This window comes from Eutrigla gurnardus, assembly GCF_963514095.1.
Source record: "Eutrigla gurnardus genome assembly, chromosome: 7".
Taxonomy (NCBI): Eukaryota; Metazoa; Chordata; class Actinopteri; order Perciformes; family Triglidae; genus Eutrigla; species Eutrigla gurnardus.
Window position 1 is genome coordinate 24,760,303 of NC_139921.1, and position 23,017 is coordinate 24,783,319.

The window sequence follows — 23,017 nt, forward strand, 5'->3', positions numbered from 1 at the left end:
AAAAACAAAAGAACATGTAACAAATCTACTCTCTAGTTTGTTCAAGTTCAGGTTCTGATGTGTATAAGACAGACGATTCCTCAGGTTTCTTATGTTCACGTCAACAAAGTAGAAAGTAAAAACCGCCTTGATTCGGTTCTAAACGTTCATTATTCCGTTGAACATGACGAGATCCTCTCCAGACATGTTTTAAGATCTTTAAGTAATATTACCTTATATATTATAACATCAAAATATGATCTGATATCAGGACTCTGAGGTAGAAACAGGTTTATACAGTATTTACATTTGTGATGAAGATTAACATGAACTCTAGAAATCACAGTGGAACTAAGGAAAGACATAATTATCTTATATTATATTATCACCGATATCATCTTCATCACCATCATCATCAAAATCATTATCACCATAAATATCATTAGCATCGTCAGCATCATCATCAATATCATCTCCATCACCATCAATATAATCAACAATATCAGCATCAGCATCTTCATCACCATCAATATCATCATCATCACCATCAATATCATAATCATCAATATCATAATCAATATCATCATCTTCATCATCACCATCAATATCATCATCAATATCTTCATCATCACCATCAATATCATCATCTTCATCATGATCATTAATATCATCTTCTTCATCACCATCAATATCATAATCAATATCATCAATATCTTCATCGTCACCATCAATATCATCATCTTCAACATCATCTTGAGATTTTCACATAAAACACAAAAGCTTGTATCTCCCCTTCAGTTTCCTCAGGGTCCTAAAGCCCGTCAAGTCAAATTAACGGGTTTTTACCCGACAGTATTGATCGCTGATCAGTGAGCAGGCCTGTTTTTAGCATTCATTCAACACACCATCAAATCACAGCAGTCCCAGGTGTTGGCAGTTTTTTTCCCATGGTGACGGATGATGTCACTACCAGCTGTGTGGCTGTAGGAAGTGGGGCACCCTGGTGATCTGATCTGGGCCAGACCGGGCCAAACACCTGAGTGCCTGCAGTAGGAGGGTGGGCGGGGCCAGACCGCACAGCCAGCTGAAGACTTCATTTCCCAGCAGGCTTTGCCAGCGATGCGGTTCGTCTTGCAGGCAACACAACGCTGGCAGTTTGGGCAGGAAGAGCAGCAGGACGTTGAGGCAGCATTGTGCGTGGCGCCGGTTCCTGGCGTCCGAGGAGACGAGTTGCTGCAGAGCAGCGTCGAGGCCGGTGGGTTGAGCGCCGCGGACGAGCAGCAGCAGCAGGCAGTCAGGCCGCGACAGCTCCACCGCCAGCTCCACCGCTGTCTTCCCAGCGTCCGCCACATGCGAGCAGCCGCCGTGGCTGTCCAGGTAGTCCTGCCGCACATTCTGCATGTCCTTCAGAGCCTCCACCATCATGCCAAGTATCGCCACGCGGTCGTAGCGCACCGCCACGGTGAGGTGTGGCGCTCCACGACTGCCGCTGCAGCAGAAGCGGCAGCGCAGCGGTCTGAGTGCGCTCATGGAGTACTTGTGGAGCAGGTACCGTGCATAGTCCTGGTGGTCGTGTACGAGGGCATACAGCAGCGCCTCGGACGGCAGGAAGGCTCGAGGGTGTCCATCCTCCCAGCTGAAGACCTCCATACTGCGCATGTCCTCCAGCAGCCAGACCGGGACCTGGTCTCGAACGGCACAGTAGAAGGAGAACGACGTCTGCTCACACTGGCGCTGAGATGGAGACGAAGACAGATGCTCCACCTGAGAGGACAGCAGCCACGGCATGACGACACCAGAGACACACCTAGTCTGAAGGAGACACGAGGCACACCTGGTCTGAAGGAGAGACAACACACACCTGGTCTGAATGAGACAAGAGACACACCTGGTCTGAAGGAGAGACAACACAGACCTGGTCCTAAGGAGACAAGAGACACACCTGGTCTGAAGGAGTCCCTGGAAGTGTTTAAAGTGTCTGATCCAGTTCCAGTCTGGAGAGTCAGAAACTGGTTCTCAGTCAAACCTTCGTCCTCAGTTCCTTCACACTTTTATAGTTTCTCACCCACAGACTCCTCCCCCTCCTCACACTGCCTCCCTCTCTGTCTCCCCCCGGCTCAGCTCCATGTGTGTCTGTTTTTGGAACCCGGGTGACAGATCGAGTGTCTCATGTTGTCCACATAGTGAACATAGTGGCCTTGAAAAGGCTGCAGCTCATGTGTCTTGATGACGACAGTAAACAACAGTAGAAGACAGTAAACAACAGTAGAAGTCAGTAAACAACAGTAGAAGTCAGTAAACAACAGTAGAACTCAGTAAACAACAGTAGAACAGGGCCCTATGGAGGTGGAGCTTTGGCGTGGTGTAGAAAGGTGGGTCTGGGGCCTTGTGGAGCTCTGTTTTGGTGTAGAAAGGTGGGTCTGGGGCCCTGTGGAGCTCTGTTTTGGTGTAGAAAGGTGGGCATGTCTTGTGGGGGACTCTGGACGTTGCTTTTAGTTGCTCTGGGTCTGGGTGCTCCAGATCTTTTTGGACCTTCTGCCTGGGAAGAGACGTTTCATATGTAATGCACTTCCCATTCGAGTCAATTCAGAATAGGATTTCGGTGTTTGTGTGTCTTTAAGGTAGTGGTTGGACTCACTGTAGGGGGTGTGGTAGAGGAGGGGGTAACTGTAGGGGGTGTGGTAGAGGAGGGGGTAACTGTAGGGGGTGTGGTAGAGGAGGGGGTAACTGTAGGGGGTGTGGTAGAGGAGGGGGTAACCGTGGTTGGTGGGGTAGAGGAGGGGGTAATTGTAGGGGGTGTGGTCATCTTCCCCTAGGCAGGCTGCTGGGAATGGGGGACCTTGTCTGGAACTCTTTCTGAAGAGGACAGGTTTTGATTTAAGACGTTGATGTTGATTTCAGTGTCGGGAAACTGTTCTGGAAGTTGTCCAACTGTATTGTTGTCCTGTATTTAGAACCAAATAACATTTTAATTTACTCTGTTTTTGAGTTGTTTCTTTCCAATATTTAATGTATTTTTCTTTTTGTTGGTTGATAATTTTGTTTGGTCAGGGGGTGCTGTGGTCCTGAGGTTGTCCAGGTCTGGTCATGTGATGTGGGTGGAGTCTTCGAGGGGGCTTGTTGAGGGGACTTTTCTCTGGCTTCAGCTCTCAGCAGCTCAGGGCAGTGTGATGGTAGGTCTGGGGGTCACTGGGTTTTAGGTGTTCTTTTTTTAGTTTTGAGTATGAGGGGATATTGGCCGAGTTCTGCTCTACAAGCGAACAGGGTCTTTCTTTGTACATGTTAGGGGTTGTTACAGAACTCAGTGTGGAATGATTAAATTGTTGTTTTGTCAATTATTGTTTTGTCCCATTTGTCCAAATAAAAAGGGTGTATGTGTTCCTTTCTCCTGACCTGCTTCTGAAAAATCATGACTTTGGACTTTTCTATGTTGACAGACTGCTTTATCAGAGTGAGGAGGACCTTCCCTTTCCTCTGAACTAACTCCTGCTCTATCAAGACTGTGGATGACCTTCCCTTTCTTCTGAACTAACTCCTGCTCTATCAGAGTGAGGAGGACCTTCCCTTTCCTCTGAACTAACTCCTGCTCTATCAAGACTGTGGATGACCTTCCCTTTCTTCTGAACTAACTCCTGCTCTATCAGAGTGAGGAGGACCTTCCCTTTCCTCTGAACTAACTCCTGCTCTATCAGAGTGAGGAGGACCTTCCCTTTCTTCTGAACTAACTCCTGCTCTATCAGAGTGAGGAGGACCTTCCCTTTCTTCTGAACTAACTCCTGCTCTATCAGAGTGAGGAGGACCTTCCCTTTCCTCTGAACTAACTCCTGCTCTATCAGAGTGAGGAGGACCTTCCCTTTCTTCTGAACTAACTCCTGCTCTATCAGAGTGAGGAGGACCTTCCCTTTCTTCTGAACTAACTCCTGCTCTATCAGAGTGAGGAGGACCTTCCCTTTCCTCTGAACTAACTCCTGCTCTATCAGAGTGAGGAGGACCTTCCCTTTCTTCTGAACTAACTCCTGCTCTATCAGAGTGAGGAGGACCTTCCCTTTCTTCTGAACTAACTCCTGCTCTATCAGAGTGAGGGGGACCTTCCCTTTCCTCTGAACTAACTCCTGCTCTATCAGAGTGAGGAGGACCTTCCCTTTCTTCTGAACTAACTCCTGCTCTATCAGAGTGAGGAGGACCTTCCCTTTCTTCTGAACTAACTCCTGCTCTATCAGAGTGAGGAGGACCTTCCCTTTCTTCTGAACTAACTCCTGCTCTATCAGAGTGAGGAGGACCTTCCCTTTCTTCTGAACTAACTCCTGCTCTATCAGAGTGAGGAGGACCTTCCCTTTCTTCTGAACTAACTCCTGCTCTATCAGAGTGAGGAGGACCTTCCCTTTCTTTTGAACTAAGTCCTGCTCTATCAGTGTGGAGGACCTTCCCTTTCTTCTGAACTAACTCCTGCTCTATCAGTGTGGAGGACCTTCTTTGACATTTATTTAAAACATGGTGATGTGAAAACAAAGAACCCTCTTATTCAGGATCTCACAGTTTTTTCCCCACGGATTACTGTTAACACAGATCCCAAGATTCCTCTATATCACCAGCTGCTGCCTGGTTGTTGCTTCTTTGTTCTTAGCGTGGAACCTGTCAGTTACCTGTCGGTTACTGTCGGTTAGTACTTGTCAGTTACCTGTTGGTTAGTACTTGTCGGTTACCTGTCGGTTAGTACCTGTCGGTTAGTACCTGCCGGTTACTTTCGGTTTGTACCTGTTGGTTAGTAAATGGTAAATTTACTTTACTACTTGTACTTGTCAGTTACCTGTCGGTTACTGTCGGTTAGTACCTGTCGGTTACTGTCGGTTAGTATCTGTCGGTTACCTGTCGGTTAGTACCTGCCGGTTACTTTCGGTTTGTACCTGTTGGTTAGTAAATGGTAAATTTACTTTACTACTTGTACTTGTCGGTTTGTACTTGTCAGTTACCTGTCTGTTACCAGTCATGTCATGACACTCTTTTTCTCCCTCTCTCTCTCCCTCCCTCTCTCTCTCTCGGCCTATGTCTCTCTCTCTCTCCCTCTCTCTCTCTCTCTCTCTCCCTCCCTCTCGCTCTATGGCTCTCTCTCCCTCTGATCGATAAGCTTCAGCGTCTCTGATCTCTGATGATCAGTTTTGCTGCAGGTCTTATCGATCCTTGCGGTCGTGCGGTCTGTGTCTTTGAGTCGGTCTGTGGGTCCGTCTGTGGGTCCGGTTGCGTCTGCTTGGTTCTGGTTCCGGCTCCGTACTTTCCCTGAGTGAAGCGTCAGTCTCCGGTTCACGTTAGCCGTTAGCATCGTTGGCTCATTGAGCTGCTGTGAGCTTCAACTCCCGGATCTTTTCCGCCTCGCTGTCTCCGTTTCACACCGAGCCCCCCCTCCCACAAGCCGCCGTCCGGACCGAACGCTGAGCCGCGCTCAGGGGTGAGTTGTCCGGTTCGGTTCTGTTAGCAGGGCAGCTAAGCTAACCAGCTAACTATTAGCCTACTACAGTTAGCAGCTAGCTGCTAGCCCGAGCTACCTCCGTCCTCCTCATGCCGGCGATGCTGGAGAGAAACCCGGAGGCTCCGGGGAAGCGGAGAGGCAGAGCCCCGGCGGGCAGCGGCAGCAGCGGCCCCGGAGCAGCAGCACAACCCGGCGGGAAGAGTCTGTCCGGGAATGGAACCAGCGCCAACAGCTGCTGGGAAGAAGGAAGCTCCGGTTCCAGCAGCGACGAGGAGCATGGTGGGTAGCCTCGGTCAGCGTAGACTCGCTGTTTGGACTGTTTGGAGTACTGACTACTGGTGTGTGTGCGCCTGCGTGCGTGTGTGTGTGTGTGTGTGCGTGCAGGTGGAGGAGGGATGCGGGTCGGAACGCAGTACCAGGCCGTGGTTCCGGACTTTGACCCGGGTAAGAATCTAAACACGGCTCGATGGTAGCGGAGGAGTGGTAGCCTCGAACAACACGAGAAGTGAAGTGTACTGGTTAGCAGTTTCAAACTGGTCCCAGTCATGTTAAACCAGTTCCTGGTCTATAGTCATCGACTCATACTGGTTCTGGTCTCTATAGTAGACCTCAGTGGGCCCAATTCTGACATGAACCAGTTAGAAGCAGCTTCTACAGCTTCTATCTCTACCAGAGATCTCCTCTAGTGTTTTGTTTCTACAGCCAGCAGCTTCTAGGCTTCTTGTTCTACTCTTATTGAACAGCTTCTTGATCTGGATCAGACTGGTTTTAGTTTCATACTGGGTGTGTTTTACTTCCAACTCTACTGTTAAGTTCACTTCATCCATTTATGTGCCCAAATAATAATAAAAACATAATGAAATTAAAGCCGTAAAAGCGATTTCATCTCATCTAAATGTATTGGCAAGCAGCCAATATAATACTACTACTAATAATAACAATAATAGAATGATGACTAATTCTATGTTTAATAAAACACAAATACATAGAGTGGTACTGCAGCAGAAAGAAGACACGTATTTAAATTCACTCCGAAGTTTGTTCAATATGATTTTATTCCACAGCTGAACTTGATCTGATTATGCCTTACATGTGTTTATTAGTGAACATGCCTGTTAAAATAGATTATTTAAAGTATTATATTGATGTATTAGATATTATGTTGGTGATGCTTTTATTGTGAAAACCAACTGATTAAGTTTTTGTTCTACAAACAAAATGAATCAAACGAGGACTGAGAGACAAAGTTATTGTTCATATTTCTACTTCTGGTTTAAACTGGACAGAAGGGCTGATCCCGAGTCGGATTGTTTAGTGTCTGCTTCATTAGGAACCCCTCTACAATCTACTGCAGTCCTTGAATGCACCAAACAGACACTGGATGAGTTCAGTGTTGCTCATCATTCATTATTCACAGCTGCTTCCAATATTTTTAAATGTAGATGAATAGAAATCAATCGATTAATTAAACAGCTTAATTTGGTTGTCTCTCCGTCCTCTCACTGACATTTCAAACGTATCAGCCAGATGGCCTCTGCTGATCACAGATCAGCTGATCTCTGATTACTGTGTCTCTGATCACTGTGTTTCTGTGGATGTTTTCTTCATGTTGCCTTGACAACCAGCAGAGGTGGCCCAGGCAGCCCAGGTCAGAGAGAACCTGGGCATGCTGGTCTGGATCCCCAGCAGCTGTTTGAACCAGACTCAGTGTAAGAAGCAACAGATTTAATGTTTCACATCAAACATAACAGGAATCTGGTTTGTGATGATTTACATGTTTACACTTTGATATTGTTTTCCAGTGGACGAGTACATCGCCATCGCTAAGGAGAAACACGGCTACAACATGGAGCAGGTAACGCTTCTATATACATATAAATCATAACTATATAGAACAATGAAGGGAACTATACATATACAGTATATATGTGTATTAGTTATATGACTCTCTGGCTTCAGGCTCTGGGGATGCTCTTCTGGCACAAACACAACATTGAGAAATCTCTGGCCGACCTGCCGAACTTCACGCCGTTTCCTGATGAGTGGACGGTGGAGGACCGAGTGCTGTTTGAACAGGCCTTCAGCTTCCACGGGAAGAGTTTCCACCGCATCCAGCAGATGGTATGTTCCATGTTTTGGTACGGCCAGTGTGTTAATGTGACTTGGACCAGGACGGAGTGTATGTTCATTAAAGTCCGTCTCTCTGTGTAGTTACCTGATAAGTCGATGGCCAGTCTGGTCCGATTTTATTACTCCTGGAAGAAAAGTCGCAGTAAAACGAGTCTCATGGATCGACAGACACGAAAACACAAGAGGGAGAGAGACGACAGGTGAGCCTCAACCTGCACAGGTAACACAACAGGTAGCACGACAGGTAACATGACAGGTAGCACGACAGGTAACGTGACAGGTAGCACGGCAGGTAACATGAGGGCAGGTGGACAGGTAACACGACAGGTAGCACAACAGGTAACATGACAGGTAAGACGACAGGTAACATGAGGGCAGGTGGACAGGTAGCACGACAGGTAACATGACAGGTAACATGACAGGTAACACGACAGCTGGCACGACAGGTAACATGACAGGTAACACGTCAGGTAGCACGACAGGTAACACGACAGGTAACATGACAGGTAACATGACAGGTAACATGACAGGTAACATGGGGGCAGGTGTACAGGTAACACAACAGATAACCTGAAGGCAGGTGTACAGGTAACAGGACAGGTAACATGAGGGCAGGTGTACAGGTCACATGACAGGTAACATGAGGGCAGGTGTACAGGTCACATGACAGGTAACATAGGGGCAAGTGTACAGGTAACATGAAGGCAGGTGTACAGGTAACACGACAGGTAACATGAGGACAGGTGTACAGGTAACAGGACAGGTAACATGAGGGCATGTGTACAGGTAACATGAGGGCAGGTGTACAGGTAACAGGACAGGTAACATGAGGGCAGGTGTACAGGTAACATGAGGGCAGGTGTACAGGTAACATGAGGGCAGGTGTACAGGTAACAGGACAGGTAACATGAGGGCAGGTGTACAGGTAACATGACAGGTAACACGAGGGCAGGTGTACAGGTAACATGACAGGTAACACGAGGGCAGGTGTACAGGTAACATGAGGGCAGGTGTACAGGTAACATGGCAGGTAACATGAGGGCAGGTGTACAGGTAACAGGACAGGTAACATGAGGGCAGGTGTACAGGTAACATGAGGGCAGGTGTACAGGGAGTCCTGTGTTTGGCGGATTCTAATAAATAATTTAAACTCTGTTTCAGCGCCGATGAATTTGAGGACAGAAATATACATCCTCAAAGTGACGCTGAGTTTGACCCAAATAAAGAGGACAAGAAGGAGGTAAACTACTGTTTACTGACTTTTATTGATTATTTATTGACCGTTCACTGACTGTTTTATGCCAGACTAGTTTGTGAATCAGTGACTGGTTTCATTTCAGGTGAGTTCTGGATCAGAGAGATCAGAGATCAAACCATCTTCTGGCCTGAAGGTAACAACACCGGAATAGCCCCTGAACAACACCTTAAACAACACCTTAACAACACTCTCTCTGTCAGTAGTAACCTGTCTGTCTCTCTGTGTACCTGTAGACAGGTAGTAAGGCGTCCCAGCGGTTGAAAAAACGACCTCCCAGAGGAATGTTTTTGAGTCAGCAGGACGTGGTTTCGCTCTCGTCTTCGTCTGCTCAGGGACTCATCAGACAACTGGACTGTCAACTGGTCTCCATCAAGAGACAGGTCTGTCTTCCTGTCTGTCTCGCTGTCTCTCTCTACACACTTGTCTTTCCTCACCTGTCTCTCTCTGTTTCAGATTCAGACCATCAAACAGTCAAATGGCTCTCTGAAGGAAAAAATCTGCGCCGGAGTCGACGAATTCAGACAGCCTGAGGTAACTACGTCAATGGTCGTTTGGTGGTCTTGATGGTTGTCTGGTGGTCTTGCTGGTTGTCTGATGGTCTTGATGGTTGTCTGGTGGTCTTGATGGTTGTCTGGTGATCTTGCTGTTTGTCTGGTGGTCTTGATGGTTGTCTGGTGATCTTGCTGGTTGTCTGGTGGCATTGCTGGTTGTCTGGTGGTCTTGATAGTTTCTGTTGGTCTTGATAGTTTCTGTTGGTCTTGCTATAGTTCTTTGTGTCTTGATGTTGTCTTGTGTTTTCAGGTAAATCAGAAGTTTAACACTCGTTGGACCACAGAAGAGCAGCTGCTTGCTGTACAAGGTAACGTGAGCCCACCAGGTGAACTGAAATCTGGACTAGGTGTAACCAGCTGAGTTCATGGAACCTTGGTCACTTTAATTAAAACTCAGTGAGTGATTGGTCACTGACTCTCTCCCTCTCAGCCATCAGGAAGTATGGGCGGGACTTCCAGGCCATCTCAGATGTGATTGGTAACAAGTCGGTGGTTCAGGTGAAGAACTTCCTGGTGAACTACAGACGGAGGTTTAACCTGGACGAGGTTCTTCAGGAGTGGGAGGCCGAGCATGGGATGGAGGCGAGAGGTGGGGGAGGAGAAGAGGAGGACAAGATGGAGGAGTGTCCTGCTGAAGATGACGAGTTGACTGGCAGGGATACTAAGGAGGTGAGAAGGCCTTTTTTGTTTACTACAAATCCCAGAATCCTCTTGTCAGTCTGCTTGTGTGTGACGGTGTGTTCACACCAAACGCGTCACTATTACATCTAAAGTCAATGCAGAGACGCGAGTACGGTGATGATTTCGACGACATTACTCTTCTATTTTATTAAATGTATCACCAAGTTTCTACTAGGTTTCTACTGTAGCTCGACTGTATTTCTACTACGTTTGTACTGTATTTGTATTAGGTTTCTACTGTAGTAGAGCTACTGTAGCTCTACTGTGGTTCTATGTTTGTACTGTATTTCTACTATATTTCACCTGTAGCTCTAATGTATTTCTGTGTTTCTGCTCTCTGCAGGACTCGTCATCTCCCATGGACTCCCAGAATCCTCTGACCTCCTGACTCTCCGACACCGCTCCTCTGGTTCTATGATGTCACCATGGATTTATTTTATTTTAGAGTGTTGGACTCTTATTGGTCAGCTATGAGGTCATGAACCTGTCATCGCAGCTCGGTTTGGACCAATCAGAAATCAGACCCAATCGCTCCATGGAAGTGGGTGGAGCCAGTTTTCGTCTTTTCAATGTTTTTAACCTTTGGGGGGGATCAATGATGTCACTCAGGTAGGGGGTGTGGCCAAAAACCAAAGTTCATCAATAAATGAATTTGTTTCTTCTTTTTATAAATTCTGTCTTTTGCTTGTTTGAACAAACAAATATAAAGTGAAACTGTATCAATAGATAGATTTTTTCCCCCTTTAATAATAATTCACTTTATTTAATTTGTTCCAAACAAGGCGATGTTTCTTCAAGTTAACGAAATCAACTAAAATGTTTTTGAACACAAAGAAACTGAAGGTTGTTATCAAATGATTTACCTGGTGGTTGAAGTTTTATTACATTCAGAAAACAACCCAACAACATTCACTGATCAATAGACTGCCATCAAATCAATATTTACCGTTCTCTTCTAATACTTCATAGAAACTGACCCTCATGATGTAGTTGACAGGTGTATCATGTGACTTATTGATCGTTGATCAGAAAGTTAACTGAAGATCCACGACTGACCACAGAATTACTTCAACAGTAGAAGTACCAAAGTACTCTCATCAGAATATTCTTCTTTATGCAGAATAGTATATGTAGTTAAATCTATAATAATACATCATCTTTTATCAGAAAGTACAACAAAAGGCAGAACAGGACACACACATAACAGTATGAAAAATATATAAAAAATATAATCAGACTGATTGGTTGAGTTCACATTATTGTATGTGTGAAATGGATGATATGAACTGTCATCCCTAACCCTTCTAGTTTCTGAGTTTAATCGATAATAATACGTTATAATTTAGTATTGATGACATTTAGTTAAAGATATAAACATGCATAATTTATTATTGATTTTTTTTTTTAGATCTATAATATACATTATGTATTATTTAATATATTCACTACTTATTACATAATTTATTAGTTGATTGAATCACATTGTGTCTCTATATGGACGGTGTGTAGTAAACGGCGCCCCCCCGTGGTCTCCTCTGTCTCTACAATTTGTAGTAAACTGTGTAAGAAACAGCGCCCCCGGTGGTGTCCTCGTCTCTACAGTGAGTAGGAAACAGCGCCCCCGGTGGTCTCCTCCGTCTCTACAGTGAGTAGGAAACAGCGCCCCCGGTGGTCTCCTCCGTGTCTACAGTGTGTAGGAAACAGCGCCCCCGGTGGTCTCCTCCGTCTCCGGGCTGCTGGGGGATTTCCTGGGCGGAAGCAGTGGAGGGGGTTTCCAGTGTGATCAGCCCAGTACTCTCCGCTGGATCGCGGTATTGGATCCCAGTGACTTCGCTCTCTCTCACACAGAACCGACAGAACCCGGGGAGCCCGTGAAACCCTGAACCTGAACCCGGACCATGAGGAGTTCGCCTGAGTCCCGGAGGCTCCGTAGCAGCAGCAGGTTGACGGTTTGAATCCCGGAGCGAGTCTGCCGAACCGTAGAGCTGCTGAGCTGAACTGTGGCCTGCGGAGGAGATTCATGTGAGTCCCAGAGACCGCAAAACCTTGGCAGAACCTCGGCAGAACCTCGGTAGAACCTCGGTAGAAGCTAACGAGAGCTGGGAGAAGCGGCATCATTTTAGCTGTATGCGTTAGCTAACACAACAGATGCTACAACTAGCAGTGTGTGTGTGTGTGTGTGTGTGTGTGTGTGTGTGTGTGTGTGTGTGTGTGTGTGTGTGTGTGTGTGTGTGTGCGTGTGTGTGTGTGCGTGCGCGTGTCTCGCCTAAAATGATCTTAATTAAACAAACAGCAGTGACACACGAAGCTAACAGTCTGAGCATTAGCCATCTGTTTACTGTGAAGATCAGTGCGATCATCAATAATCAATACAGGATCAATAGATCCGTTAGTTTGAGCCCACAGAAAAGAAAGCTACAGTCAGACCTGATTCATAATGTGTATATGAAATAGTTAAGATGTATTAGATGTAATACTACTCTCCTGTAATTCAATACCATTACAAATAGTAATATTAATCATCATCATCAACAGTATAATCACTCTTATTTACTAAATAACACGTTATTAATTAATACGTTATTACATTCTGTTTACAGTGTCATTTATTGTTCTATATTTTATATTACTGTGCTGTTATTATGGGATGTATGGCATTTATAATCAGATTAATAGTTTTAGTCAGATTCATAGTTTATAATCAGATTCATAGTTTATAATCAGATTCATAGTTTTAGTCAGATTCATAGTTTATAATCAGATTCATAGTTTATAATCAGATTCACAGTTTATAATCAGATTCATAGTTTTAGTCAGATTCATAGTTTATAATCAGATTCATTGTTTTAGTCAGATTCATAGTTTATAATCAGATTCATAGTTTTAGTCAGATTCATAGTTTATAATCAGATTCATAGTTTTAGTCAGATTCACAGTTTATAATCAGATTCACAGTTTATGATCAGATTCATAGTTTTAATCATATTCACAGTTTATAATCAGATTCATAGATTTAATCAGATGCTTAGTTTATAATCAGATTCATAGTTTATAATCCGATTCATAGTGTATAATCATAGTGTTTAGTGGAGATACTGGGTTGTTCTTTAGTAGATATACTGGGTTGGTCTTTAGTAGAGATACTGGGTTGTTCTTTAGTGGAGATACTGGGTTGTTCTAGAGATACTGGGTTGGTCTTTAGTAGAGATACTGGGTTGTTCTTTAGTGGAGATACTGGGTTGTTCTAGAGATACTGGGTTGGTCTTTAGTAGAGATACTGGGGTGTTCTTTAGTAGAGATACTGGGTTGTTCTTTAGTAGAGATACTGGGGTGTTCTTTAGTAGAGATACTGGGTTGTTCTTTAGTAGAGATACTGGGTTGTTCTAGAGATACTGGGTTGGTCTTTAGTAGAGATACTGGGTTGGTCTTTAGTAGAGATACTGGGGTGTTCTTTAGTAGAGATACTGGGTTGGTCTTTAGTAGAGATACTGGGTTGTTCTTTAGTAGAGATACTGGGGTGTTCTTTAGTGGAGATACTGGGTTGTTCTTTAGTGGAGATACTGGGGTGTTCTTTAGTGGAGATACTGGGTTGTTCTTTAGTAGAGATACTGGGGTGTTCTTTAGTAGAGATACTGGGTTGTTCTTTAGTAGAGATACTGGGTTGTTCTTTAGTAGAGATACTGGGTTGTTCTTTAGTGGAGATACTGGGTTGTTCTTTAGTAGAGATACTGGGTTGTTCTTTAGTAGAGATACTGGGTTGTTCTTTAGTAGAGATACTGGGTTGTTCTTTAGTAGAGATACTGGGGTGTTCTTTAGTGGAGATACTGGGTTGTTCTTTAGTGGAGATACTGGGGTGTTCTTTAGTAGAGATACTGGGTTGTTCTTTAGTGGAGATACTGGGGTGTTCTTTAGTGGAGATACTGGGTTGTTCTTTAGTAGAGATACTGGGGTGTTCTTTAGTGGAGATACTGGGTTGTTCTTTAGTGGAGATACTGGGTTGTTCTTTAGTAGAGATACTGGGTTGTTCTTTAGTGGAGATACTGGGTTGTTCTTTAGTGGAGATACTGGGTTGTTCTTTAGTGGAGATACTGGGTTGTTCTTTAGTGGAGATACTGGGTTGGTCTTTAGTAGAGATACTGGGGTGTTCTTTAGTAGAGATACTGGGTTGTTCTTTAGTAGAGATACTGGGGTGTTCTTTAGTGGAGATACTGGGTTGTTCTTTAGTGGAGATACTGGGTTGGTCTTTAGTAGAGATACTGGGGTGTTCTTTAGTGGAGATACTGGGTTCTTCTTTAGTGGAGATACTGGGTTGGTCTTTAGTAGAGATACTGGGGTGTTCTTTAGTAGAGATACTGGGTTGTTCTTTAGTGGAGATACTGGGTTGTTCTTTAGTAGAGATACTGGGGTGTTCTTTAGTGGAGATACTGGGGTGTTCTTTAGTAGAGATACTGGGTTGGTCTTTAGTGGAGATACTGGGTTGTTCTTTAGTAGAGATACTGGGTTGTTCTTTAGTGGAGATACTGGGTTGTTCTTTAGTAGAGATACTGGCTTGGTCTTTAGTAGAGATACTGGGTTGGTCTTTAGTAGAGATACCGGGGTGGTCTTTAGTAGATATACTGGGTTGTTCTTTAGTGGAGATACTGGGGTGTTCTTTAGTAGAGATACTGGGTTGTTCTTTAGTGGAGATACTGGGTTGTTCTTTAGTAGAGATACTGTGTTGTTCTTTAGTAGAGATACTGGTTTTTTCCACCAGATTTAGCACACGTCCACTGTAACTGAGACCATGGGGCTGGATCCGTACGGTGAGTACGACTCAGGAAACTCACCACATTGATAATTGTTAGTTTATTAATGTCAGACAGCAGCATGTCTCCTGCTGGCAAGCCAGTCAGATAATCAGAGAAGGCTCCAGATGATCCAGATTCTTTGTGATTTTAGCGCTCACATGTGACAGCGCTACAACAAAACTGTCACTCTCTGCCACCAGTTGGGTTGGGCTCTGAATACGTCATTGCTATTTACAACTCCATAAGGAACTCCAGAAATTAGATTTATTAATGATGCTCAAGGAGCCAGTCGGGTCTTTTATTTTGAAGTTTGCCAGGAAGTCTGTTACAGTCTGTGTTGATTTCACACACAGGAAGTGATGTGTACAGTAAGTTAGTGAGACAGTCAGTGGAAAAGCCCCTAACATCCCAACGTAGCCACGTTAGGAAGTGTTTCTGTGTGTGTGTGTGTGTGTGTGTGTGTGTGTGTGTGTGTGTGTGTGTGTGTGTGTGTGTGTGTGTGTCACAGCTGATTTCTTCTAATTGTCCTTTGACTCCATCAACATATAAATCATAATGTCTAATAATCGGTGTTTATCAAGGAGGACTGTCTTCTGTGAATTATTATTTTATTAATTATAACTTATTAAACATATCACCACTGACTCCCCCTCCTCCCACTCAGGTCATGTCAGCGGGGAGGAGTGCTGACGGGAGGGAGGTGCAGATTCCCCTCCAGCAGGTGGCGCCCTCCCTGACCACGCCCCTGTCAGTGGCCCCACCCATCACCCCTCCCTCTCACTATCGAGCCAATCCCTGGCCTCCCAGCGACCCCAGCAATTCGCAAGGTAAGCACCATCACTGGTCCCAGCCCTGCACTGTGATTGGCTGAGAGTGGACCAATCAGCAGCTGTCTCAGCTGAACAGCATCTCAGCTGAACAGCATCTCACCTGAACTCAGGTGTGTCTGTGTGTCCCGGAGGACTGAACTCAGGTGTGTGTCTGTGTGTCCAGGAGGACTGAACTCAGGTGTGTGTGTGTGTGTGTGTGTGTGTGTGTGTGTGTGTGTGTGTGTGTGTGTGTGTGTGTCCCTGAGGACTGAACTCAGGTGTGTCTGTGTGTCCCTGAGGACTGCACTTAGGTGTGTCTGTGTGTCCAGGAGGACTGAACTCAGGTGTGTCTGTGTGTCCTGGAGGACTGAACTCAGGTGTGAGTGTGTCCCAGAGGACTGAACTCAAGTGTGTGTGTGTGTGTCCCGGAGGACTGAACTCAGGTGTGAGTGTGTCCCGGAGGACTGAACTCAGGTGTGAGTGTGTCCCGGAGGACTGAACTCAGGTGTGTGTGTGTCCAGGAGGACTGAACTCAGGTGTGTGTGTGTGTCCCGGAGGACTGAACTCAGGTGAGTGTGTCCCGGAGGACTGAACTCAGGTGTGTGTGTGTCCAGGAGGACTGAACTCAGGTGTGTGTGTGTGTCCAGGAGGACTGAACTCAGGTGTGTGTGTGTGTCCAGGAGTACTGAACTCAGGTGTGTCTGTGTGTCCAGGAGGACTGAACTCAGGTGTGTCTGTGTGTCCAGGTGTCCCTGCAGGTTTCCTCCCTCTTCACGGAGGATTCAGAGATCACTTTGTAGAAACTCCAGAAGCCAAGTATTGCTGCGAGGCCTGCAGGCTGGTCCTGTGTCAGCCCCGCCAGACCGAGTGTGGACACCGCTTCTGTCAGAGCTGCATCAACGACGTCCTCAGGTGAGAGAGACAGTGAGAGTGAGACAATAGAGTGAGACAGGAAATGGTTTCCAGGTAAGCTTTCAGCTTAAAGAATAAAATCCTACCCATCGTTCTGTCATCTTGTAGACCTGAAGGTCTTGATGTTCCTTACTGGAACATCATTACTGTTTCAGGTGATAAGTCCCCGTCGTGTGACAGGTGGAGGTTACTTCTGATATCTGACCAGTAAGTTGTCTTCAGGTGAATCAGTAACTCTCTGTCCTCTGTCCTCCTGCAGTCATCCAAGCCCAGTATGTCCAGCTGACAGAGAGCCTCTGTTCAAAGACAAGGTGGGCAGGAACCGGCATCACAACAGAGATCATTGATTATTGATTGAGCCTTGATCAGCTCCTGAAGCTCTTGTGTTTCTGTTTCAGATCTTCAGAGACGTTTGCTGCCATCGGGAGATCATGGCACTGAAGGTTTACTGTCGCAGTGAAGCCAACGGCTGTCAGGAGCAGATGAGTCTGCAGCAGATACCTGTGAGACAACATGTCCATACGTCGTCTCATTGCTGGACCAGGTCTGATCAAAACCACTCAGTCTCTCTGTCTGTCTCTTTTCACAGGACCACCTCAATGTGTGTCCCTTCTTTGAGGTCCCCTGTCCGTTGGGTAAATGTAAAGAGCGAATGATGAGGAAAGAGATTCCCGACCACCTGAGCTGGAAATGTAAACACCGAGAGACCAGCTGCGACTTCTGCATGACCAAGATGCCTCTGACTGACCTGCAGGTATCACATTACATCACTGCTGACCAACCTGCTCCACAGGTCTAGGGACTAGCTCCGGAGGTAGTGGGACTAGCTCTACAGGCTTAGGGACTAGCTCCAGGTGTCTAAGGACTAGCACCAGGTGTCTAGAGACTCACTCTAGAGGTCTAGGGACTAGCTCCAGAGGTCTAGAGACTCACTCTAGAGGTCTAGGGACTAGCTCATGGTGTCTAGAGACTCACTCAGAGGTCTAGGGACTAGCACCAGGTGTCTAGAGACTCACTCTAGAGGTCTAGGGACTAGCTCCAGAGGTCTAGGGACTAGTTTCAAAGGTCTAGGGACTAGCTCCAGGTGTCTAAGGACTAGCACCAGGTGTCTAGAGACTCACTCTAGAGGTCTAGGGACGAGCTCCAGGTGTCTAGGGACTAGCTCCAGAGGTAGTGGGACTAGCTCTACAGGCCTAGGGACTAGCTCCAGGTGTCTAAGGACTAGCTCCAGGTGTCTAGAGACTCACTCTAGAGGTCTAGGGACTATCTCATGGTGTCTAGGGACTAGCTTTAGAGGTCTAGGGACTAGTTTCAAAGGTCTCGGGACTAGCTCCAGGTGTCTAGGGACTTACTCTAGAGGTCTAGGGACTAGCTCCAGGTGTCTAGGGACTAGCTCCAGAGGTCTAGGGACTAGTTTCAAAGGTCTAGGGACTAGCTCCAGGTGTCTAGGGACTAGCTCATGGTGTCTAGGGACTAGCTCCAGAGGTCTAGGGACTAGTTTCAAAGGTCTAGGGACTAGCTCCAGGTGTCTAAGGACTAGCACCAGGTGTCTAAGGACTAGTTTCAAAGGTCTAGGGACTAGCTCCAGGTGTCTAGGGACTAGCTCATGGTGTCTAGACTAGCTCCAGAGGTCTAGGGACTAGTTTCAAAGGTCTAGGGACTAGCTCCAGGTGTTTAGGGACTAGCTCCAGGTGTCTAAGGACTAGCACCAGGTGTCTAAGGACTAACTCCCGAGGTCTAGGGCCTAGCTCCAGGTGTCTAGGACTCACTCTAGAGGTCTAGGGACTAGCTCCAGGTGTCTAGGACTCACTCTAGAGGTCTAGGGACTAGCTCATGGTGTCTAGGGACTAGCTTTAGATGTCTAGGGACTAGTTTCAAAGGTCTAGGGACTAGCTCCAGGTGTCTAAGGACTAGCACCAGGTGTCTAAGGACTAACTCCAGAGGTCTAGGGACTAGCTCCAGGTGTCTAAGGACTAGCACCAGGTGTCTAAGGACTAGTTTCAAAGGTCTAGGGACTAGCTCCAGGTGTCTAGGGACTAGCTCATGGTGTCTAGACTAGCTCCAGAGGTCTAGGGACTAGTTTCAAAGGTCTAGGGACTAGCTCCAGGTGTTTAGGGACTAGCTCCAGGTGTCTAAGGACTAGCACCAGGTGTCTAAGGACTAACTCCCGAGGTCTAGGGCCTAGCTCCAGGTGTCTAGGACTCACTCTAGAGGTCTAGGGACTAGCTCATGGTGTCTAGGGACTAGCTTTAGATGTCTAGGGACTAGTTTCAAAGGTCTAGGGACTAGCTCCAGGTGTCTAAGGACTAGCACCAGGTGTCTAAGGACTAGCACCAGAGGTCTAGGGCCTAGATGAAGAGGAGTTTCCAGGAGTGTTTCTGTCTGAAACGTGAACCTGCCATTCAGATTTTAAAGTTTGAAGATGAAAATAATCGAGTTTCTGTGTTTCAGAAACACAAAGAGACGGTGTGTCCAGCATTCCCAGTGTCGTGTCCAAACCACTGCTCCTTCTCTTCTCTTCCCCGGAGTGAGGTGTGGATCCAGTTGATCTCCTACTTTGGTGTAGTTTAACCCACACCAGCATGTGTTACTGATGACAGTGATTGATTGGTTTTGTATTTCAGCTATCCAGTCACCAGCATGACTGTCCCAAAGCTCAGGTGAGCTGTCAGTTCAGCCGCTTCGGCTGCATCTTCAAGGTACCTCCTCATCCTCTGCCTCTCCTTCTCCTGAGCGGGAATGCACCACTTTGTGTTCCTTTCTGGAGTAAATGGGCTGTGGTTGTTTGTCTTTCAGGGTTTGAACCAGGACATGAGGCAACATGAGTCCACCTTTGCAGCTGAACACCTGAGAATGATGGCCAACAGAAACGCCACTTTAGAGAACAAGGTACCATCGCATTCAGACTGAGGTAACCAAAGTAGAAGGATCAGCGTGAGACTGACCTGTGTGTGTTTCCAGGTGGAGGATATTAAAGTAGAGCTGTTGGAGAGGTACAAGGTGCTTCCTGCTCTCAGCAGTCAACTGTCTGAACTGGAGAACCAGAGTGATGAGCTCAGAGAGAAGAACCGACAGATGGAGCAGAAACTGGCCACTATGCAGGTAATACTTACACTTTAATTCTACTAAGGCAAGGCTATATATTTTTGTGAAACTGGTTATCTACTGTGAAAGTTCAAAATGGGTTACATATACTTATTGCATAAAATAATTTAAGTGCAGAAGGTAATAACCCACACAATTAAAGACCTGAAGTCAATATATAGACATAATTGTCTGCATTTGTCTGACCTGTTGAAAGACTGACTGTAGAGTCTAGAACCTGGACAGCCAATCATCTCTCTCTTCCTCTAGAAACTAATGAGCTCCCACTCAGAGAAGCTCCTGGAGGTGGAGCTTGAGCTCCGTTCCCTTCGTCTGCTCAGAGATGAAGTGGAGAACCTGAGAGGAACGCTGGAGAACGTCCGGACGAGACTGAATGCTTTGGAACAAGGGGGACGCAGCGGGGCCGGTTCCACAACACACACGTTAGGTCAGAAAACACACTGGGGACGGGACAAGGGACCATTTGCAGAGGTCTGGGAACTAGGACGTCTGGGGAATAGAGGTCTGGGGACTAGTTTGAGAATCTGGGGACACGTTTCATAAGTCTGGGGACTAGCTCCAGAGGTTTAAGCATGAGTTACAGAGTTCTGGACTACAGAGGGCTGTCGCTGTAGTGGACTGGGGACTATTTGCAGAGGTCTATTGACTCGTCTCAGAGGTTTGGTGACTCGTTGCTGGACACGGTTGATCAATAACACAATATTAACTTCTCTACAGCATCCCTGGAGACTCAACTTAATCGACATGACGAGATGCTGAGTGTCCATGAGATCCGATTGGCCGACATGGACCTGCGGTTCCAGGTGCTAGAGACTGCGAGCTACAACGGGACCCTGATCTGGAAGATCCGTGACTACAAGAGACGGAAACAGGAAGCGGTGGCGGCGAAGACACTATCACTCTATTCACAGCCATTTTACACCGGATACTTCGGGTACAAAATGTGCGCCCGCGTTTACCTGAACGGAGACGGCATGGGCAAGGGGACGCACCTGTCACTGTTCTTTGTGGTGATGAGGGGCGAGTACGACGCCCTGCTGCCCTGGCCCTTCAAACAGAAGGTGCTGACTGGTATAAAGACAGATTATAAGACACTTTAACCAGGTGTTTTATAGGTCAAGTATTCTGTATCACCGAGTCTTCTGGACGTTGCTGACAGACCCGTCTTTCTCACTGTTTGTCTGTCAGGTGACTCTGATGCTAATGGACCAGGGTACATCCAGGAAACACTTGGGGGACGCCTTTAAGCCGGATCCAAACAGCAGCAGTTTCAGGCGTCCTACTGCAGAGATGAACATTGCATCCGGGTGTCCTCTGTTTGTGTCTCAGAGTGTCCTCGAGACTGGCAGCTACATCAAAGACGACACCATCTTCATCAAGGTGAGGGCAACACCCAGTCCGGGGACAAGCTGCAGAGTTCTGAGGACTAGTAACAGGGGTCTGGGAACTGGTTTCAGAGGTTAGGGGACTGGGTTCAGAGGTCTGAGGACTAGTAACAGGGGTCTTGGGACTGGTTTTAGAGGTCTAGGGACGAGCTTCAAAGGTTTAAGCATGAGTTACAGGGGTCTGGGGACTGGTTTTAGAGATTAGGGGACTGGTTTCACAGGTCTGGGGACTGGTTTCATGGGTCTGGAGACAGGTTTCTGGGGTCTGGGCCTAGCTATAGAAGTCTGGGGACTTGGTTCAGGGTTCTGGTGGCTAGTTGTGGGGATCCGGTTTGCTACACTAGTCATAACTAATCAATATTTGTGTCGATTGATTTGGCAGGTTACTGTGGATACCTCTGACCTTCCTGACCTGTGACCTCTGACCTCACTGGTCTAAGATCAGTTTACCTGTCCATGCCCAGAAGAGCAGAGGATGATGGGAAGGATGGGTGACGAGAGAGGAGGCCTGTCTATCTGACGACAGAAGAGAGTCCTGTCTATCTGACAGAAGAGAGGCCTGTCTAGCTGACAGAAGAGAGGCCTGTCTATCTGACGACAGAAGAGAGTCCTGTCTATCTGACAGAAGAGAGGCCTGTCTATCTGACAGAAGAGAGGCCTGTCTAGCTGACAGAAGAGAGGCCTGTCTATCTGACGACAGAAGAGAGTCCTGTCTATCTGACAGAAGAGAGGCCTGTCTATCTGACAGAAGAGAGGCCTGTCTAGCTGACAGAAGAGAGGCCTGTCTATCTGACGACAGAAGAGAGTCCTGTCTATCTGACAGAAGAGAGGCCTGTCTATCTGACAGAAGAGAGGCCTGTCTATCTGACAGAAGAGAGCCGTGTCTATCTGACGACAGAAGAGGAGAGTTCGACAGGAAGCAGCCAGAGTGAACTTTACGGCGGCCAAAGGGCGGGTCTTCTTCTGATTGGCTGACGAACTAAAGAACAGTGTGTGCGCGTGTGTGTCTGTGTCTGTGTGTGTGTGTGTGTGTTTGTGTGTGTGTGAGAGAGAGAGAGAGAATGTTGCCATGATATCACCATGGCGATATCACTCAGAGCCAACATGGCCACTGCAGCGAGGACGTTGATGCTGCTCCTTACTGATGCTGTGCATCAAGCTTTACTTCCTGTTTATTACCTGTTTACCAAGGCATGCTGGGAAAACCACTGCAGCCACAGAGGAGCTCAGAAAACCAGCAAAGACCAGCAGGATCCAAAGACCAACAGGATCCAGTACAGAATCCTTTGTATAACATCTACCCAGTACAAACCATTACAATTTATGATGGCCTATTAAAAAAACAGTGAGACCATGATCATTGGACCCAGTAGAAGATTCAGTCCAGACCAGAACAGACCTGTAAGACCCAGTACACACCTGAACACCAGACCTGTAAGACCCAGTACTCACCAGAACAAGCCTGTAAGACCCAGTACACACCAGAACAGGCCTGTAGACCCAGTACACACCAGAACAGGCCTGTAGACCCAGTACACACCAGAACAGGCCTGAAAGACCCAGTATACACCAGAACAGGCCTGTAAGACCCAGTATACACCAGAACAGACCTGTAGACCCAGTACACACCAGAACAGGCAGAATGATGGGTTTACACTTATCCAAGCAACTTTATCTGGTCACCAAGTCCTAAATCAGAAGTATATTACTTTCAATTAAAAATGTAATTTTAATATTATTTCTTGTGAAACAGGTCAGATATTAACAAGCTGGAGATTCTGAATGTTGGTTCCGTTGCTCCTGTTGGTTGCTGAGATATATATATATATGAATAAATTTTATTATTATTAATATTATATCTTGTAACAATTCATTTCTGTGGGTATCTGACACATTCAGAGCAGGGAGACAAGACAGTCAGAGGTGAGACAGGTATCAGCGAGACAGGTATCAGCG

The 23,017-nt window shown here is 46.5% G+C and overlaps 3 protein-coding genes across 12 annotated transcripts; 2 read left to right on the forward strand and 1 right to left on the reverse strand.

The window, feature by feature from the left end:
* Window positions 1-295: 295 nt before the first annotated feature.
* Window positions 296-2,268, reverse strand: ankrd9 (ankyrin repeat domain 9). 3 transcript variants are annotated; one of them, XM_084013071.1, is made up of 2 exons: window positions 1,922-2,268; window positions 296-1,818 (listed from the first exon to the last, which is right to left on the reverse strand). In XM_084013071.1, exon 2 carries the CDS (start codon window positions 1,765-1,767, stop codon window positions 946-948), a length of 822 nt encoding a protein of 273 aa, XP_083869197.1. In that variant the 5' UTR covers window positions 1,768-1,818; window positions 1,922-2,268; the 3' UTR covers window positions 296-945. The 3 variants fall into 3 exon arrangements, with proteins under 3 accessions (XP_083869197.1, XP_083869195.1, XP_083869196.1); XM_084013069.1 differs by having other exon boundaries at window positions 296-1,840; XM_084013070.1 differs by lacking the exon at window positions 1,922-2,268 and adding an exon at window positions 1,868-1,886.
* A 2,781-nt stretch (window positions 2,269-5,049) lies between these two features.
* rcor1 (REST corepressor 1) lies at window positions 5,050-10,787 on the forward strand. The gene is made up of 13 exons (XM_084013057.1): window positions 5,050-5,722; window positions 5,828-5,887; window positions 7,072-7,152; window positions 7,246-7,298; window positions 7,403-7,564; window positions 7,655-7,773; window positions 8,735-8,813; window positions 8,914-8,964; window positions 9,065-9,211; window positions 9,285-9,362; window positions 9,633-9,690; window positions 9,813-10,051; window positions 10,407-10,787. The coding sequence occupies exons 1-13, from the start codon at window positions 5,533-5,535 to the stop codon at window positions 10,449-10,451; spliced, it is 1,362 nt and encodes a 453-aa protein (XP_083869183.1). The 5' UTR covers window positions 5,050-5,532; the 3' UTR covers window positions 10,452-10,787.
* A 1,023-nt stretch (window positions 10,788-11,810) lies between these two features.
* traf3 (TNF receptor-associated factor 3) lies at window positions 11,811-22,917 on the forward strand. 8 transcript variants are annotated; one of them, XR_014597390.1, is made up of 16 exons: window positions 11,811-12,085; window positions 15,515-15,677; window positions 16,406-16,571; window positions 16,831-16,882; window positions 16,970-17,074; window positions 17,161-17,325; window positions 19,023-19,103; window positions 19,196-19,270; window positions 19,368-19,460; window positions 19,533-19,673; window positions 19,926-20,103; window positions 20,394-20,737; window positions 20,865-21,056; window positions 21,444-22,472; window positions 22,507-22,551; window positions 22,640-22,917. XR_014597390.1 is itself a non-coding variant. In XM_084013046.1 (14 exons), the coding sequence occupies exons 2-14, from the start codon at window positions 15,518-15,520 to the stop codon at window positions 21,477-21,479; spliced, it is 1,788 nt and encodes a 595-aa protein (XP_083869172.1). In that variant the 5' UTR covers window positions 11,811-12,085; window positions 15,515-15,517; the 3' UTR covers window positions 21,480-22,917. The 8 variants fall into 8 exon arrangements, 1 of the variants encoding a protein (XP_083869172.1); XR_014597387.1 differs by having other exon boundaries at window positions 21,444-22,551; XR_014597388.1 differs by lacking the exon at window positions 22,507-22,551 and having other exon boundaries at window positions 21,444-22,505; window positions 22,625-22,917.
* The last annotated feature ends 100 nt before the right edge of the window (window positions 22,918-23,017 follow it).